The 22358-nt window shown below is 51.4% G+C and overlaps 3 protein-coding genes across 4 annotated transcripts in view; 2 read left to right on the top strand and 1 right to left on the bottom strand.

Annotated features, from left to right (window-relative positions):
* The first annotated feature begins 607 nt into the window (after positions 1-607).
* Positions 608-3146, top strand: NDUFA3 (NADH:ubiquinone oxidoreductase subunit A3). The gene is made up of 4 exons (XM_077130827.1): positions 608-724; positions 941-1015; positions 2289-2366; positions 2994-3146. Exons 1-4 carry the CDS (start codon positions 628-630, stop codon positions 3083-3085), a joined length of 342 nt encoding a protein of 113 aa, XP_076986942.1. The 5' UTR covers positions 608-627; the 3' UTR covers positions 3086-3146.
* A 56-nt stretch (positions 3147-3202) lies between these two features.
* On the bottom strand, positions 3203-11494 carry TFPT (TCF3 fusion partner). 2 transcript variants are annotated; one of them, XM_077130826.1, is made up of 6 exons: positions 11068-11494; positions 10281-10539; positions 6774-6844; positions 4115-4184; positions 3822-4040; positions 3203-3354 (listed from the first exon to the last, which is right to left on the bottom strand). In XM_077130826.1, exons 1-6 carry the CDS (start codon positions 11088-11090, stop codon positions 3235-3237), a joined length of 762 nt encoding a protein of 253 aa, XP_076986941.1. In that variant the 5' UTR covers positions 11091-11494; the 3' UTR covers positions 3203-3234. The 2 variants fall into 2 exon arrangements, with proteins under 2 accessions (XP_076986941.1, XP_076986940.1); XM_077130825.1 differs by lacking the exon at positions 11068-11494 and adding an exon at positions 10710-11033.
* The window catches only part of PRPF31 (pre-mRNA processing factor 31), a 23404-nt gene continuing 12075 nt past the window's right edge, over positions 11030-22358 (top strand). Inside the window, exons 1-6 of the mRNA XM_077130824.1 lie at positions 11030-11636; positions 16778-16962; positions 17083-17143; positions 19177-19260; positions 19811-19908; positions 20682-20788. Of these exons, the coding sequence (XP_076986939.1) occupies positions 16786-16962; positions 17083-17143; positions 19177-19260; positions 19811-19908; positions 20682-20788 (527 nt within the window). The 5' untranslated portion in view covers positions 11030-11636; positions 16778-16785. The remainder of the gene's footprint in view (positions 11637-16777; positions 16963-17082; positions 17144-19176; positions 19261-19810; positions 19909-20681; positions 20789-22358) is intronic.

Below are 22358 nucleotides of genomic sequence, written 5' to 3'. Positions count from 1 at the left end.
CCCCATCACTGCCCTCAAGCAGTTCTCCGGATGATGGGAACACAGGCCCGGAAGGTGGGCTAAAGAGAGAGAAAGAAAGCGTAGTTAAGCCCTAAAGGAGGTAGAGCAGGTCACCATCTGGGTGACAGCTAGCGCTACCCAGACACGCTGATTTTGAGCTGGGGCCCACGAGAGAAGTACGCCAGTCATTTGTCCCCTCCGGGCCTCCGTTTCTCCACCTGTGACATGGATTGCATAACTGAAAGATGACTGCTGAGTGCCGCCTTAAGTGGGTCGCAGCAGATGGACTGAATGTTACTCTTCTGAACAGAAGACTTTAGTGTGACAGAAAATAAAGCCAAAAGGTCCGACCTCCTAGCAAGCGGCAGCAGGTTGGAAAACGGCGGCCCTCCACCTGTTGGGACGCCCGTTCTGCGCACGCGCGGACACGGCAGCGCCACCGGGCGCAGGGACCACAACTCCCGGAGTGCACCGCGTCGTCGCCTCCGCCTGGACCATATCTACGCCGGTGCGCCTGCGCGAATAGCAGGGCTGCTTCAGCGCAAGGACCACAACTCCCAGAGTGCTCCGCGCCCCTCACCCCTCCCTCCCGGCCCCGCCTGGACCAGCTGTTCTGCACCAGTGCGCATGTGCAGACTCAGGGAGGCCCGCCTCGAGGCACGGACCACAACTCCCAGAGTGCTCCGCGTCTCCGCCGCTGCTGCCAAGACTAAGATGGCCGCGAGTAAGTGGTGGGCAAGCTCGCGGATCTCGGGTAGTTCCGGGAGCTTTGGACAGTGCTTGGGGGAGGGCACGGCAGAGCACTATTAGAGGCTGCGGGGTCCTTACCAGAGGGGATGCACGGGTCACGAGGGGGACCCTGGGTGGGGGTGGCACGGGAGGGCTGGAGGTCACCCGGGACAGCCCCTGTAGGGGTGACCGTCCTCGTCCACCCTTGCAGGAGTCGCCGCCTTTCTCAAGAATGCCTGGGCCAAGGAGCCGGTGCTAGTTGTGTCCTTCACCATCGGGGGCCTCGGTGCGTGAGTGTCCCACGCGCGAACGTGCATCACCTACCAACATCGTTACATCTTGTACCCCAAGGCCCCGTTACCGATTCCATACCCAACATTACAGTTCTGCCTCCAGGGGCTGCAGTTCTCCCGAGAATAGTGCATGATTCTACACCCCATTCCAGTTCCTACCCATGAGGTCCCACAAAGGGGAGGTTCTCGACTCTGTTCTGCATTAAAAATACGTGGGCGCTAAAAAAAAAATTCTGAATCCTCCCTTCATGTCTCCCCAGAACACACGCGTTCTGAATTGAGTTTGCCGCGGTGGAGGTAGGGCTGGGGAATCTGTAGTCTCTGGAAATTACCCAGTGATTTTAATGTGCTGCACTGATTGAGAACCTCCGCTCTAGAACAGGACTGCTCAGCTTGGATGTGCATTGGAATTACTTGGGGGTCTTGTTAAAAATGCAAGCAAGTTCTGAGTCAGTAGGTCTTGGATAAGGCTTGGGAATCTGCATTTGTAACAAATTCTCTGGTATTGCCAATACTGCTGGCTGACAGGTCACAAACTGGGTAAAGTTCTAGAACTGGACTGTCCAGCATAGCAGCCACAAGCCACACTTGAGCATGGAGCACTGGAAACAGGGCTAATACAGTTATGCACCAGATGTGAACTACACACTGGATTGGCAAAGAGAATGTAAAAAAAATCTGAATAATTTTTTATATTGATCTAGGTTAAATTTATTTTTTAGGTTAACTTCACCTGTAACTTTTTTCTTTATTTTTAATGGGTCTACTAGCAAATGTAAATGACCCGTGTGGCTCACATCATGTTTCTGTTGGGCAGCCCTGGCCTAGAACATACCTGCTGTATACCCTACCCCACCCCCAGGACTCCCGGCTCCCCCACTCCCGTTCCTCAGTTTGTAGCAGCTTATGATTTCTGTGGAACCTTACTAAGTTAGATCCCCTCTCATGCTGCCTCACAACCACCCCTATACTCAGAACCACTCATTCCATGACTACCCCCCTTTCCTCCTTCCTTCCTTCTCTCTAGGTTTGATGAAGCTTTGAGTGCTTGGTTCCTGCCCACCCCTAAGAGTTGTAAACCTCTCTACTTAAGTTTCCCAGGGTGCCAAGGGCCCCACAGCAGAGCATCCTTCTAGGGGTGCTGGGCCTCTCTGCTCCCTTCCCCTCCTGTACTTGACCCCCACCCCCACCATCTTTGCCAATATTTGGCTCTGCTGCCTTCCCCCATTTACTCTCCAGGGCGCTCACCCCTGTGTTTTTCCACAGCTTTAATTGTACCCGTACTCAGTCCCTACACTAAGTATGCCAGTATGATCAACCAGGCCACACCCTACAACTACCCAGGTGAGTGGGAGCCAGAGGAGAGATGTTTGGGACAAACCTAGCCTTCTACACTTGGGGAGGGGCAATTAGGGCCAGTCTCTCCTTAGCAGGGAGCAGATTCTACAGTGCCTTTTTTTTTTACATGGGCAGGCACCGGGAATTGAACCTGGGTCCTCGGGCATGGCAAGCAAGCATTCTTACCTGCTGAGCCACCGTGGCCCTCTACAGTGTCTTTTTTTTTTTTTTAATTGAAATAGTATTCAAATACCATAAGATTTATCCACTATTTTTGCTGTCTTTTCACATTTCTTTCCCTCTGATTTCCCATCTCTTTGCTTTCTGGATTTTTGTCTTTAGGGGTCTCCCACCATCTTCTCAGGTCTGTCATCTGATTTCCCATTCTTGGAGATATCCCCTGCTCTGAATCTTTTTTGATTTCTGTTCCAGTCTTGTTTCTCATGTCTCTGGCTTTAGGTCTCACCTTGTTTCTCTCTGCTTCCCTGATTCTGTTGCCTCCCACCCCTCTTCTGTGTCTTCTTTCCTTGGGGCCCCACTTCCTTCTGAATATAAAATGACAGCCTAGTCTTTCTTTCTGGGCCCCTGGAGTTCTGCTGGTCTCAGAGACCCACCCATCTTCCTGTCCTCCAGTGCCCCTTCGAGATGATGGCAACATGCCTGACGTGCCCAGCCATCCCCAGGACCCCCAGGGCCCAAGCTTGGAGTGGCTGAAGAATCTGTAAGCACCTCTGTCAACAGGGAGGAGATGCTCCCACTGAGGCCCCCAATAAAATGTGAAAACCAGCCCCAGGCTTTGGAGTGTGTGTGATTAGAGGTGAGAGTGGCAGACACTGGCCAAGAACACTGTGGGGCTTAGTTTATTGGGAGGGGTTCAGTCAAAGGGGGGACTGGCTAGGGTGGGGTATGGCAGCAGTTTGTCTGGCCCCCGAGAAACCCAACTTGAATCCAGGGCCTCGTCTGTTTCAAAACCAAAGTCTTCCTCGACCTTAATCTGGGAAGATGAGGAACAGGCGTGAGTGGGCCTGGGCACCCAGAGAAAACCCACCAGCTCATCGTTCTTGCTCTCCCAGACCAGACAGTGTTTCCTCTGTGCACCCCAGAGACAATCCTAAAATTTCTCAGGTCCAAATGTTCCTTCACTTCTCCCCTCACCCCTTCTCTTCTGCCTCTCCACCTTCTTCACTCCCAAGCTTTTCCAGTTATTTTTCCTTCCCCCCCACCCTTCCCCAAGTCATCCTCCTCCACCACCATTGCTTCCTTTTCTACCTGCCCCTGCCTGACTTCCTCCACCTCCTCTGCCCTACCTGACCTCCTCTGACCCTTCCTGCTTCCCCTACTTTCTCTAATTCTCCACAGTCCTCAGCCTGGATGCACTACAAGGCTGTGCCCCTCAGCACAGCAGCGAACTCCAGGAGCTCTTGAGTGCACCCCAGCCCCAGGGCCCCACCCCTCTCCTACTTGCACTGGGGCCAGTTCTGGAGTCAGGGCAGCCCCCGCTCGGCGTCCATCCCGAGGTGCTCTCCGCCTCTTCCGTCCACTGGGCCCCTCGCCAGGAACTGGGCTGCTGGGTTCCGGGGGTACGGGGGTCCTTCTGGGTGGGGTCAGCCCCTCCTTCTCAGGAGGCTCATTCTCAGCATTGCCCGGGGTGGGGGCATCTGTTCCCTGGCTGCCCTCGTCCTGCAAGGAGGGGAGGCTGAGGGTAGACGTCCTGGGTGCCCAACTCCTCCGCCCCCAGGAGCCCAGGCCCTCACCTCCAGGACGATGGTGAGCTGGCTGGTCCGGTAGTCATCCCCGTAAGAGTCCAGCACTCTCATGAGGAACCTGCATCAGAGAGAAGCTGCCAATGGAATCACTTTCTCTTGGAGTGGCCAAGAAAAAGGGGCAGGCAACACAACCCAGCTCTGACTCCCTCTGAAGCCGATGTTATCCCCAGCCTGGATGGTTCAGAGTGGCAGAGTCCAACAGGCCCGGTGCTGAGCACTCAACGCATAGGTGGGATCCTGGCGAGAGCATCTACCTTGCTGAGCTTCAGTTTCCTGCTGCCAGTGGGAGATGACAGTCTGCATGGCTGTGCTGCTAGGACAGTGATGGTGACGCCGATCTCTAGAAAGTACTTACTATGGTATCTGGCACTGAGTAAACATTCCAGTGTACGAGTTACTATTTTTATTAATAACTGAAAGGTGAGAGAGAGCTGGGGTCACAACGTTACGGCTGGTGACTTCACCTAATTGAGGCTGCTTTCTCTTTCCCTGCTCAAGTTTCTTTCCTTTTTAAGCTCTAACTGATTGAATGTTTCCCACGTGTCAGGGTCTGGGTGGAGCATTTCACATCCATGATCTCTCACTTGACAAATATTTACTAAGCGCCCCCTGGATATCTGGCATTGTTCCAAGTGCTGGAGATACATCAGGGAACAAAACAAAGATTGCTGGGCTTAGGGAACTCAGGTTCTTGCACAGAAGACTGGCTGCAAACCATAAAACATGATCAGAGAGTAAAAAAGGAGTATGAATTTCTCCTGGACAGCAGATGGTTGGTGAGGCCCAACTGCCTAGGTGAGGGGGTGACGCAAGGAACGGCAGGTGCAGAGGCTCTGAGGTGGGGTGGGCTTGGAGTGTCCCAGGTATGGCAAGGAGGGCAGTGTAAGGGCCCTATGATGTGGGGTCTTGGCTGTAACTGTAAGGACAGCATGTTGTACAAAGACGTTGGTTTTTCCTCGAGTCAAGGGGGAGCCGCCACAGGGCTCTGAGCAGAGGGTGACGTGGTCTGTCCTACATATAAAAGGACCATTCTGGCCACCTCCAAGTTCCTGAGGCAGCAGGTCTGGCAAGCACAGGGCGGAACTCCATGTGGCGTTCAGGAAGATTTGCCCTGGTCCATCTGTATTCGGTTATTATGGAGGTTTGACATGTACAGATACTTTCACACGTTTGGTGTTTTAACTATAAAGGCCACTCATCTTATTCATAAATTCTTGATCCTACTGTAAAATAAAATATCTGAGAATGGTACAAATAAAATTAAAAGGTTCACTTAGACTGTGGGAGAGATGCCTTGGGGGGGGCGATGGAGGGACAGGGAGAGCAGGTAGGAGAGCAGTAGGAGAGCGTGGTGGTGGTCCAGGTAAGAGGTGAGGCACCTCAGCCTAGGCCAGCAGCACTGGAGGTATGAGGATGGGAGGGATTCTGGGTATCTTGGGGGTAAAGGTGACAGTTCCAATGGACTGGATTTGGGCTGGAAAGAAGAAGTTGGAAGAAGTGCTGACCTGGAGAAGCCTGAGGGAGGGGCGGGTTTGGTTCGAAGATCGGGATTCATGGCATTTCAGATGCAATTAGATAGTGAGGAGTGACTGTTCAGTGGGCAGCTGAGAAGGACCATGGAGTTTAAAAGGCAGGTCTGAACTGTAGATGCAGCCTCTAGGTGGCCTTGAAGACGTCATCCAGTAGGACTTCCTGCAAGGATGGAACTTTTCCAGATTTGTGCTGTCCAGTGTGCTAGGTGCTAGCCACCTGTGGTCACTGAGCACTTGAAATGCGAGTGCAAGACCGAGGAACTGAACTTTCAATTTCATTTAATTAGTGAAAAATGCCACCACTGGCTACTGAGCACTTGAAATGCAGCTAGTACATTTAGGATTAAGGAACTGAATTGTTAATTTAATTTAAATAAATCACCACCTGCAGCTAGCAGCCACTGCAGGTAGAGACAGAGAAGGTGGTCCTACAGGCCGAGAAACTTGGAAATGAGGACAAGCAGCAAAACTGGCCAAGAAGGAAAGGCCAGTGAGGCAGGGGAATCCCAGGCGGGTCAGTGATCTGCTTCCATGAAGGGGGTGCTTCCATGAAGGGTTATCCCCTGGGTCAAAGGTGCTAAGCCAGGTAAGCAGAGGGCAGAACTGATGGCGGATGCAGTGTTGTGGCCCTCTGCCATCAGGCCCGTTCTCCCACTTCAGTGAGGACCCCAAATGCTGAGCCCAGCACCCCCCTCCGCCCCCAGGCACAGTGCTGCAAGGTTCTGGGGAGCCTCTGTGTTGAGCTCTGCATGTGTCTGCTCCCCTTTTATCCCTCAGCAACCTCATGATACTGGCCTTATCCTCAGCTGACAGGAAACCGAGGCTCAGAGAGGAGATGTCACTTGCTCAGATCATGCAGCAAGAGTGCTGAGACCAAGCCTGTGACTCTCATGCTTGTGTGCCCTCCCTTCCATTCAGAGGGAGCAATACCCGTCCACCCCATCCAAGTGGTCGGCTGCTTCCTCAAGGCCCACTGCCCCTTGTCCGTGTCGGCCCTCCGCCCGCATTTCCATCCTCCGCTCCTCCTGGCGTATGGGGCCAGGTGACAGAGAAGATGGTGGTGGTGGAGTTTTAGTAGCAGAGGCTCTGGGTCCAGAGACGTTAGAAGGGGTTACCTCCGCTCCTGCTGAAGTCTCCGAGTTATCCTCTGTACTTGATGGAGTCTGTTCAAGACCCGCTCGTTAACCTGCAGGAAGATGGAGAAAAATACCAGTTAACTGGATTCTATTCATCCTCCCATTCATTCATTCAACAGATATTTAATTGAGCACCTTCTATGTACCAGGCTCTGGAGATACCAAAGACCACCCATGGCTTATAGGGCCCTGCCTGATCTGCTCCTTCCCTACCACCTTGTCGTCCCTCCTGATCCTGTCCTCTCGTCCACTCCACTTACACTGACCTTAAGCACACTCCGGCCTCGAGGGCTTTCCATGGGCTCCTCTCTCTGCTTGGACCACTCTTCCCCCAGCTGTCTATTAGCCCACTTGTCCAATCCCTCAAGCTTTAGCTCACATGTTACCTGCTCTGGGAGCCTATCCATAATCCCTGTTAAATTGCAACATCCCTTCCCCTGGTCCCTTATCAGAAGTCACCCCCTCCCCCATCTATCTTCTCAGTTTTATTTTTCCTTACACCACTTCACATCTTCTTACATACTATATATTTCCTTATTTGTCTGTCTCCCCCAGTCAGTATATAAGCTTCAAGAGGACAAGGACTTTTGCCTATATCCCCAAAGCCCTGACCAGAGCTAAGTACACAGTAGATGCTCAATGAGTATTTGTTGAGCAGCAAATGACTTCACATACTAAGTGGCTAAAGGACACCAAACAGGTTGTTATGTTAGAGGTCGGGGCACAAGGTGGCTACTGTGACTTGGGCTGTCAGGGAAGACATGTGGGCCAAGAGCTGAATGATGACAAGGAGGCAAACAAGAGAATTCTAGGCTGAGGGAGGAGCCAACAGCTTTTTGAGGACCCTAGGTCTAGGCTTGGAGGTGGAGAAGGGATGAGGAAGCTGAATGGGGAGTCCAACATCATGGCAAAAAGCAGCCTGTGCTGCACCTGGGTCAGAAAGACCTGGGCTTCGAACCCCAGCTCTGCCAATAACCAGCTGTGTGAGCTTGGGCAAGTTACTCACCTGCTCTGAGCCTCATGTTTCTGTGTTTATAAAATGGGAATAACAACAGAACCTACTTCTGTGGAGGAGGGTTCAGAGTACAGACTCAGGGCACCTGCCTTCAAATCCCCCTCCACTTGCCTTAAACTTAGTCCTTCTGGGCCCCAGTATCCAATTCTTAAGCTCAAAAGACCCAGGGAGTGAGAGCAGTGGGGTTGAGAGAGTTCAGAAAACCCCATACAGAGCAGTCAGGGCCAGCCTGGCACAAAAAAGGTGGTTGCTTTTTAGACACCACGTTTACACTGAGAAATGCCAATGCCAGGGGTGAGAGCTTGCTGGCAGTGGCAGGAAGGCAGTCACCTTAGGAGTCTTGGAAGAACCAGCGGAGAAGAGGATAGAGGAAATGGGCAGTGGGAAGAAGAACCAGCGTTGGGTTGAGGCAGCTCAGCCCAGGAGGAATGGAGTGGAGGCGAAGTCCTGAAAGCCTGGAAGGAGGTTCTGGGCAGTGACGGGGGGTGGAAGAGGCAGCTTGAAGCACCCTGTTGTCCTGTGTCCTGAGCCTCAGCCTGCCCTTCTTGGACCATCATACCAGCCTCGCTCCTGGCCTCTCAGCGCTCAAGATCTCCCCTTCCAGTCTTTCCTCCACAGCAGCCCAAAGCAGCCCTTTTCTTTGAACTTTTATTGGAGCACTACATATATAGAAAATGTGCACAAACCCTAAGTGTACAGCTCAGATTTTCACGAAGTGAGCATGCTGGAGTAACCAGTACCCAGATCAAGAAACTGGTGATTGATCACCAGCAGCTCAGAAGCCTCTCACCAGCCACTACCCAGAAAGATGTCTGCATCCTAATCCCTGGAGCGTGTGAAAATGTTCCCTTACATGAAAAAGGAACTTTGAAGATGCAATTAAGTTAAGGATCTTGAGCTGGGGAGAATCTATTGGACTATCTGGATGGGCCCAGTGTAATCACAGGGTCCTTTTCAGGGAAAAAGGGAGGCAGGACAGGCAGTGTCAGAGTCACGTGATGTGAGACTTGACTGGCCATTCCCGACTTGGAACAGAGAGGAAGGGGCCATGACCCAAGGAATGCGGGCGACCTCTAGAAGCTGGAAAATGCCAGGATGCTGATTTTCCTCTGGAGCCTCCAGAGGGAATACATTCCTGCTGACACTTGATTTTAGCCCAGAAATTTCCACTCTGCATTTCCAGAACTGTAAGATAATATATGTACGATTTTAAGAATAAGTTTGTGGTAATTTGCTACAGCAGCCACAGGATGGCAATACCACTGTAGATTGACTTTGCCTGCTTTTGTACTTCAAATCAGTTAAATCACCCAGTACATCTTCTTTGGTATCAACCCCCTCACTCAACCGTATGTTTGTGAGTTTCCTCCATGTAGTTGTGGGTTACTCCTCATTCCTACACATTAATCCTTCGTGTGGAAGAGCATAACTGGTGGGCGTTGGGAAATTTCTGGTTTGGAGCTTTTATAAATAGTGCCACGATGAACACCCTGGTGACAGTCACCAGGTACGCACACAGATGCTTCTGCGGGGCGGGGGGGGACTGCTAGTCCCACGGCACGCTCAGTTCAGCTTCCACTCAGCTTCCAGGGGGGCTGCCACTGCTTGGGCACTGCCACTGCTCCCAAAGCCCTCAGCCCAGCATTCCCAGCCCTTTACCACCTGGCCTTCTTCAGCATCTCCATCCTCTTCCACCAAGCCAGTCCCAAGCATACCCAGCACTACCCAGTGTCCTGAAAGCACTTTTCCTCTTGACCATCTGACAGACTCCTACATCCTCAGGCTCTGTTCAAATGCCACTTCCTTTTTACTTCTTGAATCTTTCCTCCCCTCTCCATCCCATCAACTCCTACCCCAGCTCAGGCCCCATCCTGTCCTGTTGGGACCCCCCAGTCTCCTGGCCTCCAGCCTCTTCTCTTCCAAAAGTCCCCAACAGCAACTTCAGAGATCTTTCCAACACCCAGACTTGACCTTGTCCCTCCCCTCACTTTAAAACAAAACAAAACAAAACGAATTTCTTGGTACGGTGTTCCTGGCCTTTCAGAGTCTGGGCTCTGCCTGTCTCTCCATCCTCATTCTCACTCAGAAGGCTAACGGAGTGCTTCACACAAGACCATACAAGTGTGCGGCAGGGGAGGAAAAGGGTACAAGGAAGACTCAGGGGGCAGAATGGACAGGATGTAAGGAATGATTAGATGCCAGGGGTTTGGGAGATTTGAAGAGCTGAGACTGTGTCCTGTGATCAGTGAAGAGCTTGAGAGGCACTCCAGAGACACCAAAGGGATGATGTGGTTGGTCAGGGAAGCTCCAGGAGACAGTGCTCCCGGTGCCTCGTTGAAGCCTGACATCATGGGTGTGGAATGAAAAGATAAACGAAAGGTTCATTCAGCCAGACAAGAAAAGCTGGGCATGTGGATAGGTGGAGCTGGGAGGCCAGAGGGTCCCCAAACGGGGAATCCACACTCACCTACCTGCTCGATCTCCCGGCAGCGCCGACCCAGAGCCTGGTACTTCCTGCGATTTAGTTCCCGCTGGCGCCGCCGCCGGCCCCGGGCTGCCTCTTCCTCTTCATCCCTTTCCCGGAGCCCCGAGCCGCCCAAACCACCGGACACAAATTCTACTTCTGTCTCTAGCTCGCTCTCCAGGATGTGGCCGCCGAACAGCGGGGGCAGCGCCAACTCGGAGCCTGGAGGCGCAGAGAACTCTTCAAAGCCCACGGCTGCCATAGTCCTGTAGGGCCAAGAGGGTTCAAGGACCAGAACTCTGGGACCTCAGCCCCTTCCCCTTCCAGGGGTCCCGGCCCCCAGCTCCTCCTCCCCCAGACACGGGGGTCCAGGCCCCCAGCTCCTCCTCCTTCAGACCAGGAGTCCAGGCCCCAGCCCCTCCTTCCCTAGACTCACAATAAGTTGGATTTCCGACCTCCTCCTCCCAGGATCCAGAAATCCAGACCTCTAGACCCTTCCTGCCCAAGGACCCCGGAGGGTTCAAGCCCCAACCCCTTCCACGAAACCAGTATCCCAGCACTCCAATCTCCTCCCCTCTCAGATCTAGCATCTAGACCCCTAGCTTTCTCCCCCAGGACGCTCGCGCATAGACCCCACCCAGTCCCTAATATGCCTCTACAAGGGTTCTGAAGGGCAGCAGTTGCCATGAACTACAATCCCCGTCGGCCTCAGGCTAAAAGCGCAGATGGGAGCACATGACGCAGCCGCAATGTCTCTCGGGATTCGCAGATTTCACGAAGATTCAGCTACTTACCCTTCTCTCTGCTCCAGCTCCATGTCTCGCGCTCCGGGCGCCCCAGGCTTCAAAACTTCCCTCCTTTCAAGCCCCTAGATTAAGGCTCGACTACCTGTCCATCGCTTCAGAGCCAAGAAATCCGCGACTTAAGCCCGATGCCTTCTAGGAGCTGAAGTTTCCTCTTTGCGGCTCCCTCCACTCCTCAGCGCGCCTCCACCCGGAGTCTCGGCTTCAAGGCCTTGCTTTCCTGTCTAGCGTCCCCGCCAAGCTGAGCTGCCTTCGTCTTTCACTCCTGTCTCGACGCCCGGTCGTCCGGCCTCAGCTATCCTCCGCTTGCCAGGCCTGGTCCAGGGCGGGCCGTGTGAGGACTCAGCTCACTCTCGGTTTTCCTGCTCCAGCCCTTCTGCTCCCAGCAGCGGGTGCTAATAAAGTTGTTGTTCCAAGAGCGCCTGGGACGTCGCGGGACGCTGACCAATCAGTGCGCAGCTTTGCTGCCAGGCTCGACGCGCGTAAGAGACGTCATCAGTGAGCGTCGGCCACTCTTGGCCAGCTACTTTCTTGGGAACCATCGTGCGGAGAGGGAAACGGTGAGTATACCGGCGAGAGGGGCGAGCGGAGGCCGCGTTCCTGGGTGTGGGCGAGAGAGGCGGGCGTTTGTACAGAGGTCGGCCCTCCTACCTGAAGGCCTTAAGGTGTGCTTCTACAATGGTAAACCTTGGGGATGGGGCAGGAGGAAAAAGTGTTCCTTGTCCTCCTGGAGCCTTGGTCAGTGCCTGGGGAGGCAGGTGCATCAGGTAAGCACTGAAATAATCACACACGTGTGAAGGGAGTGCGGGACGTGTTTCGCCAAGCAACATAATCTAGCCTGGGGTGGGGTGCGAAGTCAGGAAAGTGGGATGTGAGATGAGACCCGAAGGCCGAAGCGGTGTTAGACCAGTAAAGAGTGAGGGGAAGAGCTATTTTAGGTAGAGGGGACCGCTTGTGCGAAGACTCGAAGGTGGGAAGAAGTTGGTAAGCTAAAGACTTGTGAGCAAGGATAGTGTGGGTAAGGGCGGGGGCGTGGTGGGAGGTGTGGCTGGAGGACCTGAGGAGAAAATTGGGTATCCGGAGGTCTGAAACCGACAGCTGGCCTGTAATAACTTGTTTGGTTTGGTCTGTACTGTTTGTTTTTTCTAATTCCATTTAAATAATTAAATACTTTCAAATGAGGAGAGTTCACATAAAAATCTTAATTTCCTGTTCCTGAAAAATGTTTGAAAATCTGTCAGCATGCAGCCCACGTTCCCATTGGGAAGGACTGTCTGAAATTGAGGAGTGGGGCACCTTGACGGTGGGCATAAGTTCTCTGGTTCTGCTGTCTCCGCTCCTCACTGTCCCCCAGTCCCTGGCCTGTTTCTCTTGTTTGTGTTCCTGGCTGTCCTCTGTGGCACTGGAGTTTGCAACCTCTTTTAAAATACTTTAGATGATGGTGGTCTGGAAGGGGGGGATATGAGGAAACGTATTTGTTTTATGGAAAGAGGAAAGGAACAGGAAAAGGAAGAGGGGGAGCAGTAAATGGATTTTGAATAGCAGTGTTTCCCGACCTTTTCTGCTTCATGGAACATGCAGAAAATACTATTATTTGTATAGCACATGGGTTAGATTGATGAGACTGCTTATTTCAAGAGGTGATTGGCATGGAGGCTGTGGACATATTGCGCTGCCCTGATGGCTGAGTTCAGAATCGTAGGATATCCCTAACCCATTTGAGCACAACAGTTGGGGGCCCTGTTACAGAAAAAGTGAGTGTGTGAGGAGAGTGTCTTACCCAGGGGAGGATTTTTTTTTAACTTTTTATTTTGAAATAATTTCAAATTTATAGGACACTTACAGAAATAATACAAACCCTATACAGACCCTATCCCAACATACCTTTATCTCCCCAGGTACCCAGATTCACCAATTTTAACATTTTGCCACATTCGCTGTATCATTCTATCTGTCAATCCATTGATTTAGCTATCTATTTGTCTATCAATGAATTTTTTCAACACTCCAGTATGCATTGTATATATCATGCTCCTTGAATACTTATGCTGTCATGCACATTTCTTCAGAACAAGAATATTCAGTTAGGTAATGCACTTTAAGTGCAGTTATCACATTCAAGAACTTTAATATTGATATAAAGCTTACAGTCTATATTTCAGTTTCTTCCTATGTCTCCAAAATGCCTTTTTAGGCCTTTTCTCATCCATTATTAGATCCTGTCCAGGATCATGTATTGCATTTAATTGTCATTGCCTCTTTAACTGCTCTTTTTTTTTTTTAATTGTGCAAACACATATTCAACATAAACATTCCCATCTCAACCACTCCCGTACAGTTCAGTGGGCTTTCTCATATTTACATTGTTGTGGTACCTTCACACACACTTTCCATTACTAAAGCTTTCCCACCCCCCAACAGAACCCCTATACTCATTATGCATTAACAATATGCATTAACAATCCCCCCTGCTCCCCTGCCCCTGTAACCTATGTTCTAATTTCTATCTCTATGAACTTGCATATTCTCCCATATGTTTTTTTTTTTTTTTTGTAGTTACCTTGGGGCTTAAATTTAACATACTAACTCCATAATGCCCTGGTTTGCTTGGAAACGAACTTGCCTTCAGTGGTATACACAAACTGTGTTCCTACAGCCTCTGTCCCCTCACCTATATGTAGTTCTTGTACAAATTTCACATTCATACATCATGAATTCAAAACCACTGATTTGTCATTACATTTTATTCATTTGCCTTTTAGAGCCTGTAAGAATTTTTTTTAAAAAGTAGAGTTTCACGCCAAAAATACAGTAGTACTGGCATTGATATTTGCCCATGTCCTTATCTTCACCCGAGATCCTTATTTCTTCATGCAGCTTTGATCTATTGTCTAGTACCCTTTCCTTTCCACATACAGAACCCTCTCTTAGCATGTCCTGTGGGGCCAGTTTAGTGGTGATAGGACTCCCTTGGCTTTTGTTTATCTGGGAATATTTTAATCTCTCCCGTATTTTTGAAAGACAGTTTTGCCAGGTATAAAATTCCTGACTGACATGTTTTTGCTTTTAGAAGTTTAAACGTGTCATTCCAATGCTGCCTTGTGTCAATGGTTTCTAATGAGAAATCAGCGCTTAATCTTGAGGCTCCCATATACGTGACACATTTCTTCTCTCTTACAGCTTTTAAAATTCTGTCTTTATCTTTGGCGTTTGCAGTTTGATTATATTATGTTACAATGTGGCTCTTTTGGGGGTTTATCCTGCGTGGAGTTTGTTGAACATCTGGGATGTGTATATCATATCTTTGGAATTTAGGAAGTTTTCTACTATTTGAATATTCTCTCTGTGCTTTCTTTCATGTCTTTCTGTGACTCTTACAATGGGCATATTGGTGTGTTAGATGGTGTTCCACAGGTTCCTCGGGTTCTCTTCATTTTCCTTAATTCTTTCATCTTTCTGCTTCTCAGACTAGATGATTTTAGTTGTCTTATCTTCAAGTTCACTGATTCTTTCTTCTGCCAGCTCCCATCTGTTGTGGAATTCTTTTAGGGGAATTTTAAATTTCTGTTACTGTGATCTTCAGTTCTGTTTGGTTCCTTGTGTAATTTCCATCTCTCTATTGATACTCTCTTTGTGGTCATCTGTCATTTTCCTGATTAATTCCTTTAGTTCTTTGTCCATGTTTTCCTTTAGATCTTTGAGCATCTTTAGGACCACTTTATCTTTGTTGGGAATGTCTCTGGTTTCGTTCTCCACACTGATGGCCTCTAATGCTTCAATTTTCTCCTTTGCCTGGGCCATCACTTCCTATTTCTTTGAATGTTTTGTAATCTTTTGTTGAAACATGGTTGTTTTGACATTTTAATATGTTATCACTGGAGTTTAGATTCTGGAGTATCTGTTCCTTAAGCGTGCATCCAACTAGTGTTGTGACAGAGCTTTCCTTGAATGCCAGGAGCTAAAAAAAAAAGAAGGAAGAATAAAGAAAATATCTTTCCTAGTCTTTGAAGATCAATCTCATCTCCTTCAGAGCTTATCCATCCAGTAAGTTTAAGAAAAGCTTCAGGTCAAAGCATAGGGGCTGCCAGGGCATGTGAGCCTTGTCTTGGGCGTGCATGTGTGGCCCTAGGAATTCCCGTCTTGGGAAATTGGGGGTTCTGATTGCCCTCTCTTCCCTAGGAAGCAGTTTCCTTGTGGTCACAGGTACTGCACTGTATGCCTTATAGCCAACAGTCACTGCCCCAGGAAGCCGCTTGACTGCTCTCCTACAGTGATCTGTAGTAGAGCTCTGTAGGCTGCCTTCTATTCACAGGGCAGCTTCTGGGACAGCAAGTCCCACAGGCCACCGCCAGACAGATTGGGTCAGACACACATGCTCCTGGTATGTGCACGAGGGCTGCTTTGCTCCAGCCAGAACCTGGACTAGGGATCCGCACTGGGAGTACAGGCCAGACTCTATTCATGCTGGGCCGGGGAGGGGTGGGAAGGGGTCAGTCAGTTCACCACAAGACTCGACTGCTTTTAATTTGCCTTTTTCTTGATTCATCCCTCGCCCTGTTACTGCAGTCCTTTAACTTTTCTGGAGCTTTGAGAAAGCTGTTTCTGCAGGTTATTGGTGGTTGTTCAAAGCTTTTGTATGGGGACAGAGCCTTGAAGCATCTCTCTGTACCATCTTGATTGGGGTGGAAATTGGTTTCATCTCTGTAAGTGTTCACCTGGCGATGGTGTATTAGTTTGTAAGCTGCTGGGATGTGATATACCAGAAATGGAACAGCTTTAAAAAGGGAATTTAACAAGTTACAAGTTTACAGTTCTACGCCTATGAAAATGTCCAAACTAAGGCATCCAGGGAAACAGATCTTAATTCAAGAAAGGCTGATGGGTCAGGAACACCTCTGTCAGCTGGGAAGTCATGTGGCTGCAATCTGCTGGTCCCTTGCTCCTGGGCTCCATTGCTTTCAGCCTCTATTCCTGTGGGGATTCCTCACTTTGCTTCCCTAGGGCTGGCTTCCATCTCCAGGTTCTGGCTTGCTTAACATCTCATGGCTCCAAGCATCTCTGAACATCCATGTCTCTTTTCTCCAAGTGTCAGCATCTGTATCAGCTCTGCTTTGAAGTTTGTCAGCTCTGTTGTTTCTGACTCTCCAAAATGTTTCCTACAGTAACCTAATCAAGACCCACCTGTAATGGGTGGGGCCACATCACCATTCTAATCCAAAAGATACACAATTGGGAGTGTCACATCTTCATAGAGATTATCTAATCAAAAGTTTCCAACATATGTTATTGAATCAGAATTAAAAGAAACAACTGCCTCCACAGAAATGAATCAGAATTAAAACATGGCTTTTCTGGGGTACATGATACTTTCAAACTGGCACAGATGGTGTGAGGGTTCGGATGAATTTTAGATGGTGAGGTTGAATGTGAGTGGGCAGGTGGCAGTTATGACTGGAGAGCATGTGGGTTCTAGATGAGTTCATTGATTCTAGATTTCTTCACAACATTTATTGAGTGCCTGTTTGTGCCATGCACATATAACAGCTGGAGATGCTTCAGTGACCAAAACAAAAATACCTGCCCTTGTGGAGCCCACATGCTGGTGAGGTGGATAGAGAAGGAACATGGCCTGTTCCTCCTGGTAGTGGGGAGGGTCTTGGTTAGGCCCAGTTCTAGGGAACTCTGCTCTCCTTCCCCTCAGGCCTCAGGATGTCTCTGGCAGATGAGCTCTTGGCTGATCTCGAGGAGGCAGCTGAAGAGGAAGAAGGAGGAAGCTATGGAGAGGAAGAAGAGGAGCCAGCAATCGAGGATGTGCAGGAGGAAACACAGCTGGATCTTTCTGGGGATTCGGTCAAGAGCATCGCCAAGCTATGGGACAGCAAGATGGTGAGAGTCCCTGAGCCACGCAGACGGGCCACAAGCAAGCTCCTGGAAAGGGGGCGGTGTGTGCAGTGGCTCTTCTTGTGGGAGGGTCCTGGGTTCTGACCCCACTCTCCTTCCCAACAGTTTGCAGAAATTATGATGAAGATCGAGGAGTACATCAGCAAGCAAGCCAAAGCTTCAGAAGGTACCCCACCCACCCTACCTGGCTGTTCTGCTCGGCGCTTTTGCTGCTCTGGAAGTTAGTTCTCTCTTCCTCTCGGCCTTCTTCAAAGCCCTCATCTTCTCTTCCGTTGCAGCCCAGTGGCCTCCCCCTCTACACTGTAAGGCTGCCATTCTTTATGGCCTCCCTCTGTGCTGGGCACTTGCTGACACTTTCCAGGATTTACTGCAGGTTCCCCAGTTTCAGCAACTCACGTGGCCAGTTTCAGGGTTTTCGCCAAGTCTGTAAGCCATTGGTCCTATTTTTATTTAACATTGTTTTAAATCACCCAGCTTTTTTTGTCATTAATTTATTTGAGAAGAAAACATCACTACTGTGAATGGAAAACTTGTATCATTTGGTAAGCAGAAAGTAACTGTTAAGGTACATATATGCTTACTACAGTTTCACCTAAAACCTCCACTGGTTGTCTCTTGAATACTCACACCGACTCTAAGGGGGCCTTCCTGTTATCATCCCTGCCTTACTTGCCAAGGTGAGGCTCTGGGATAGAATTCCTGGGCAGTAGGAAGCCATGGGAAGCTGTTGGGCAAAGAAGGGATGCAGTTGGAGCAGAGTTTCAGGGAGATGCCCTCTTTTCTTCCTTTATTTGAACCTTTCCCAGGGACCCAGCTGAATTAGCCCAGGTCCCTGCTCTCCAGATGCTCGGGGTCCCCCAGAAGAGACAGGCTGGAACCCAGACCATTACTGGTGGCAATGCCTGCTGGAATGGAGGCAGCTCAAGGCCCTCGGGAACCAGAGGAAGGACTGACTGTCCTTGCCTTAGGGGTCAGGGGAGCATTGATCCCTGGATTGGATTTTGAAGCATGACATTTGTCAGGCGAAGTGGGTGTGTGTGTGTGGGGGGGGTGCTGGGGGAGGGTGTTGGCAGGTGGAGGGGATAGTGTGCCCAAGAAAAGACTAGGTCATGAGGAGCGATGAGGGGAGGCCAAGGAAAGTACTGGGCTCTGCAGGGTTTTGATGTCAGTCTGAGGAGGTTCTCCATCCAGAGAGCCCTTGGAGAACCCCCAAAAAGGGGCATTTCCCAAGGCCTCCTGTGGGCCAGGAGCGGGCAGCAGTTCAGACCTGTGATACCCAGGGAGGCCTGGAACAGCTCAGAACCTGGAGGCAGTGGTCCTCCTGAGGGGGTGGGGGTGGTTCTTAGCTGCCCTCTGGGTGTGAAGGACGAGAGGCATCTGATCCTTATGGTCAAGAGTGTGGACCATGCAGCCCTGCAGCCTGGGTTCATGGCCCCAGCGTCTACTCACACTGTGACATCACGCAACCTCTCTCTGTTTCTATCTCTGCAAAATTGGTCTGCGTTGATGCCTCCCTCCCTGGGGAGCTGTGGGTAAAGTAAGTTAATAAACACAGGTCACTTAGAACAATGTCTGATGTATGGTGAGCCCTGTCATCACCATTGTTATTATTCAGATTTGAGCAATACTTTCCAGAAACTGACGTGAGGAAGGGTGTTCCAAGAAGAGGGAAGAGCGCGTTGGAAGGCCAGAGGAGAGCAAGAGCCCTGTGTGTTCAGGGCGCTGTAATCAGCCCTTACCACTGGAGGGTTGTGTGAGGGAGTGTGGCGAGAGATGGGGGTGGCCAGGTGAGAGGTGGTGAGGTGACAGATACGCAGATGTGATCAAGCAATTCAATGGGCTAGACACTGTTGTGGGCACTGGGGAGGCAGCCACGGAAAGCAGAGTCCCTGAGGGGTTTCATTCTTTTGGGAGCTCTTGCATGTCAGACTGGGGAGCTGGGTTTTAGCCTTAGGGCAGTGGAGAGCCATGGAGCCATGGGGTCAAAACTATCCTGGCCTGGAGGACAGATGAGAGAGAGAGCAGAGGTGGGAATATCGGTCGATGGCACATTAAGGATATGTGAACCTGTCCCCTGGTTACCTATTGTACCTTCCCTCCTGCTGCCTCAGCCTCTCCCGATCCTGTCCGGCTGTGAGACCTGGTTGGGGTGGCTGTTGAGACAGACTGTCTCACCCAGGCTGTTTCTCATCCTTGCAGTGATGGGCCCAGTGGAGGCGGCTCCTGAATACCGGGTCATTGTGGATGCCAACAACCTGACTGTGGAGATTGAGAATGAGCTGAGTGAGTACAGGGAGGGCGAGCAGCCACAGGCCTGTCCTCAGGGGAGGGAGAGGCAGGAACCTGGGCATCTCCTGCACGGGTCTTTCCCAGGCTCCATCTCTTGGACAGACTGTCCCTAACCCCCTCATATTAGCTAGGATACCGGGTCACCTGATGTTACACAGTGGCTCAGATAGGAAGACAGTTTCCTTTCCTCTCATGTTGAAGTCTGTGAGCAGACCAGTTCCCAGGTTCCACCTATCTTGCCCTGCCATCTGTTTCCTGGCACAAGATGACTGCACACCTCTTGCCATCACCTCCACAGCCCTATCAGCCAGGCAGGGCTGGGTGCATTAGGAGGAGGGTGTGAATTGGAAGCTTCATGGGTCATTGCAGCTCACATTTTAGTTTAGAGCTAACTCATGGCCACTTTGAACCTTAAGGGCAGCCAGGAAATGCAGCCATTATCATGGGTCCGGGCACTTAAGTGGGAAGGGGAAATGGATAGTGGGGACAGCCAGCAGAGGCTGCCCCCATTGCCTCCAACACCTCCCCTCTTGGCCCACCTTAGACATCATCCATAAGTTCATCCGGGACAAATACTCTAAGCGATTCCCCGAACTGGAGTCCCTGGTCCCCAACGCACTGGATTACATCCGCACAGTCAAGGTGAGCAGAGGGGCAGGGGCCGGAGAAGAGCAGAGGCTTCTCGGTCCCCAGTCTGAAGGAGAAGGTTGCCCTCGCTCAGCCTTGATCACGAAGGTTCCAATTGGGAAGGGGCTAGGAACAAGAAGTGAGCAAATGAACTAGTGCAAGCGATACCAGTGGCCACAGCCTGGCGTCCTTGCCCTCCCGAGATTGGAAGGGGCTGGAAAGCTGTGAGTGGTGGGTCTTTGTGTGAGGGGCACATCCCTGGAGGACTTTCTCACACTCTTCCATCCCCCTCCACTCTCCTCCTCCCTGAGCCCCCTGAGAAGGAGCAGGTGCCCTCCTTGGCAAAGCTGCAGGGGATGGAGGCGAGAGCAACCCTGACTACCCAGGAGGGTGGTTCTCCAGCTGTGGTCACAGCAGCTGGTATTTGGCCTTTAAGGTGCTGGGTCTTATGGGAGGGCCAAGGGAGGATTAGAGCAGAGAGGGGCAGGCATGGGTGAAGGCAGGACGGCTGCTGGGAGGCCACTGCACATGTCCAGGAGGGGACCAGGGCTGTGGCCATGGAAACAGTGCTGTCAGACCTAGATTGCAGGTCCTGAGAAGACCCTTCTTGGTTCCTTCTGGATCAGCTGGTGCTCTGAGCCCTGAAAATCTTGGAGCTGAAAGGGGAAGCATCTTTTGTCCCAGCCCAAACATTCCCTGTATCCCCAAGGAGAGACCTGAGTGGGTGCTGGAGCAGGAGAGGTTCTAAGGCCTTCCATGTCTCCACGCCCCTCCCTTCTCGCCCCCAGGAGCTGGGCAACAGTCTGGACAAGTGCAAGAACAACGAGAACCTGCAGCAGATCCTGACCAATGCCACCATCATGGTTGTCAGCGTCACTGCCTCCACCACCCAGGGGTAGGTCCTGTCTCAGACCACCGGGCAGAAGAAGATCTTGGGGTCCCAGGGGTGCGGGTCTCCATCTCAGAGGACAGTTCAGTTCATTTCCTACACTGCAAGTCCATGCTGGGCTCTAAGGAGCCTGGAGCGTTGAGAGGTAAGGCAGAGGGCAACCTGCAGTTAGAAGCGTTTGCATCTCTGGGACACCCCACCCATGAAACCTTCCGTGAGGCCAGTGATTTCCTGTTTGTTCACTACTGTTCCCCTTGGCCTATCCCAGAGCCTGGTGCACTGTCGGCACCCAGTGGACATTTGCTGAAGAGCGGGTGCAGAGGGGGCCCCGGGAGCCTGACTAGATCAGGGCGTGGGTGAATGAGCCAAGGGCCTGCCGGGTGCCCGGCCTGCTACACGGAAGGTTTTTGCCTTTGTGTTTCTTGTGCCTGGCCTGGTGTCCTGGCTTCCTCCCCTCCTGAGCACCCGCCCCCCATCTGATAGACCTTCCCTGACCACCCTGTGCCATCCGCTCACCAGTATTTCATGGTCCTGTGCATCCTGGACTGTTGGTCAGGGGTACAGAGGTGGATGGCATGTCGCTGGTGCACGGCCAGGGTGCGAGCCAGCCAGGGTCCGGGTCAGGGTGTGTGTTGTCTGAAGCTCACGCTGATGCCTGCATATGTCTAAGAGGAGGAAATGCTCTAAAACCTAAAAAAGTTCTGTGGGATGGCAGTGAAGACACCACATACACCATCCACTTAACAAGTGTGGCGTGCCTTTTCTGCTCTGAGAATGGGGCTGACAGAAGTAAGAGACGCAGAGGTGGCCCTTCCCCTCTCCATGCTGCTGTCCGGGGTAAGGCAGATACCCTTTAAGGCAGAAGGGCACATGAGGGAGGGGGCAGGGCGCAGGGTGTGAAGGAGTGCAGAGCAGGGGCTTTTCCCTGGAGTGGGTCAGACTACTGCCTGGTGAGGTGACACTCGGCCTCAGGCAGGGACCCTGCTTTTCGGTGACAGAACAAGAGGGTCCTTACCTTGCCCCTGCCTTGACAAATGACCTGGAGCCATTTCCAGCCCCTTCTGAGCCTTGGTGGCTAGGCCCAACTTGTAGATTTGCTGATCCCCCCACCTCTTGGCACGGACTGGGGTGTGGATAGAGTGATTGATTGAGGGGAGGGGCAGTATGGCTTTGGGATGCAGAGACCTGGGGTTTAGAGACTTGTCCTGGGACCTCTGGACTGCAGGTTTCCCCTTTGTAAAGTGGTGATAATAACAGTCAACCCTCCTGATGATTGTCCAGCACTTCTGTGTGCCAGGGACATGCCAGGCATGCTAACCTCAGTGAGACAGATGCAGTCCCCTCCTAGGGCTGCTAGTCTAGTGCAGGAAGTGGCCTGGAAATGCAGGGATCAGTGAGTAGAAACAGGTCTTGACAACTCGTTGTGGGTGCTCTGAGGGAGACAAGTCGTCAGGGTGATAGGCCCAGAGGTTCGGGCAGGCTGAGACCCGAAGGATAAGAAGGAGCTGACCACAGGCGTTGCGCAGGGACAGCATTTCAGGAAGAGGGAGCAAGTGCACAGGCCCTGAGGCTGGTG

The sequence above is a fragment of the Tamandua tetradactyla genome, chromosome 16 (genome assembly GCF_023851605.1).
Source record: "Tamandua tetradactyla isolate mTamTet1 chromosome 16, mTamTet1.pri, whole genome shotgun sequence".
NCBI lineage: Eukaryota > Metazoa > Chordata > Mammalia > Pilosa > Myrmecophagidae > Tamandua > Tamandua tetradactyla.
The sequence above is the reverse complement of the archived record's forward strand: the minus strand, read 5'-3'. Positions and strand labels throughout refer to the sequence as shown.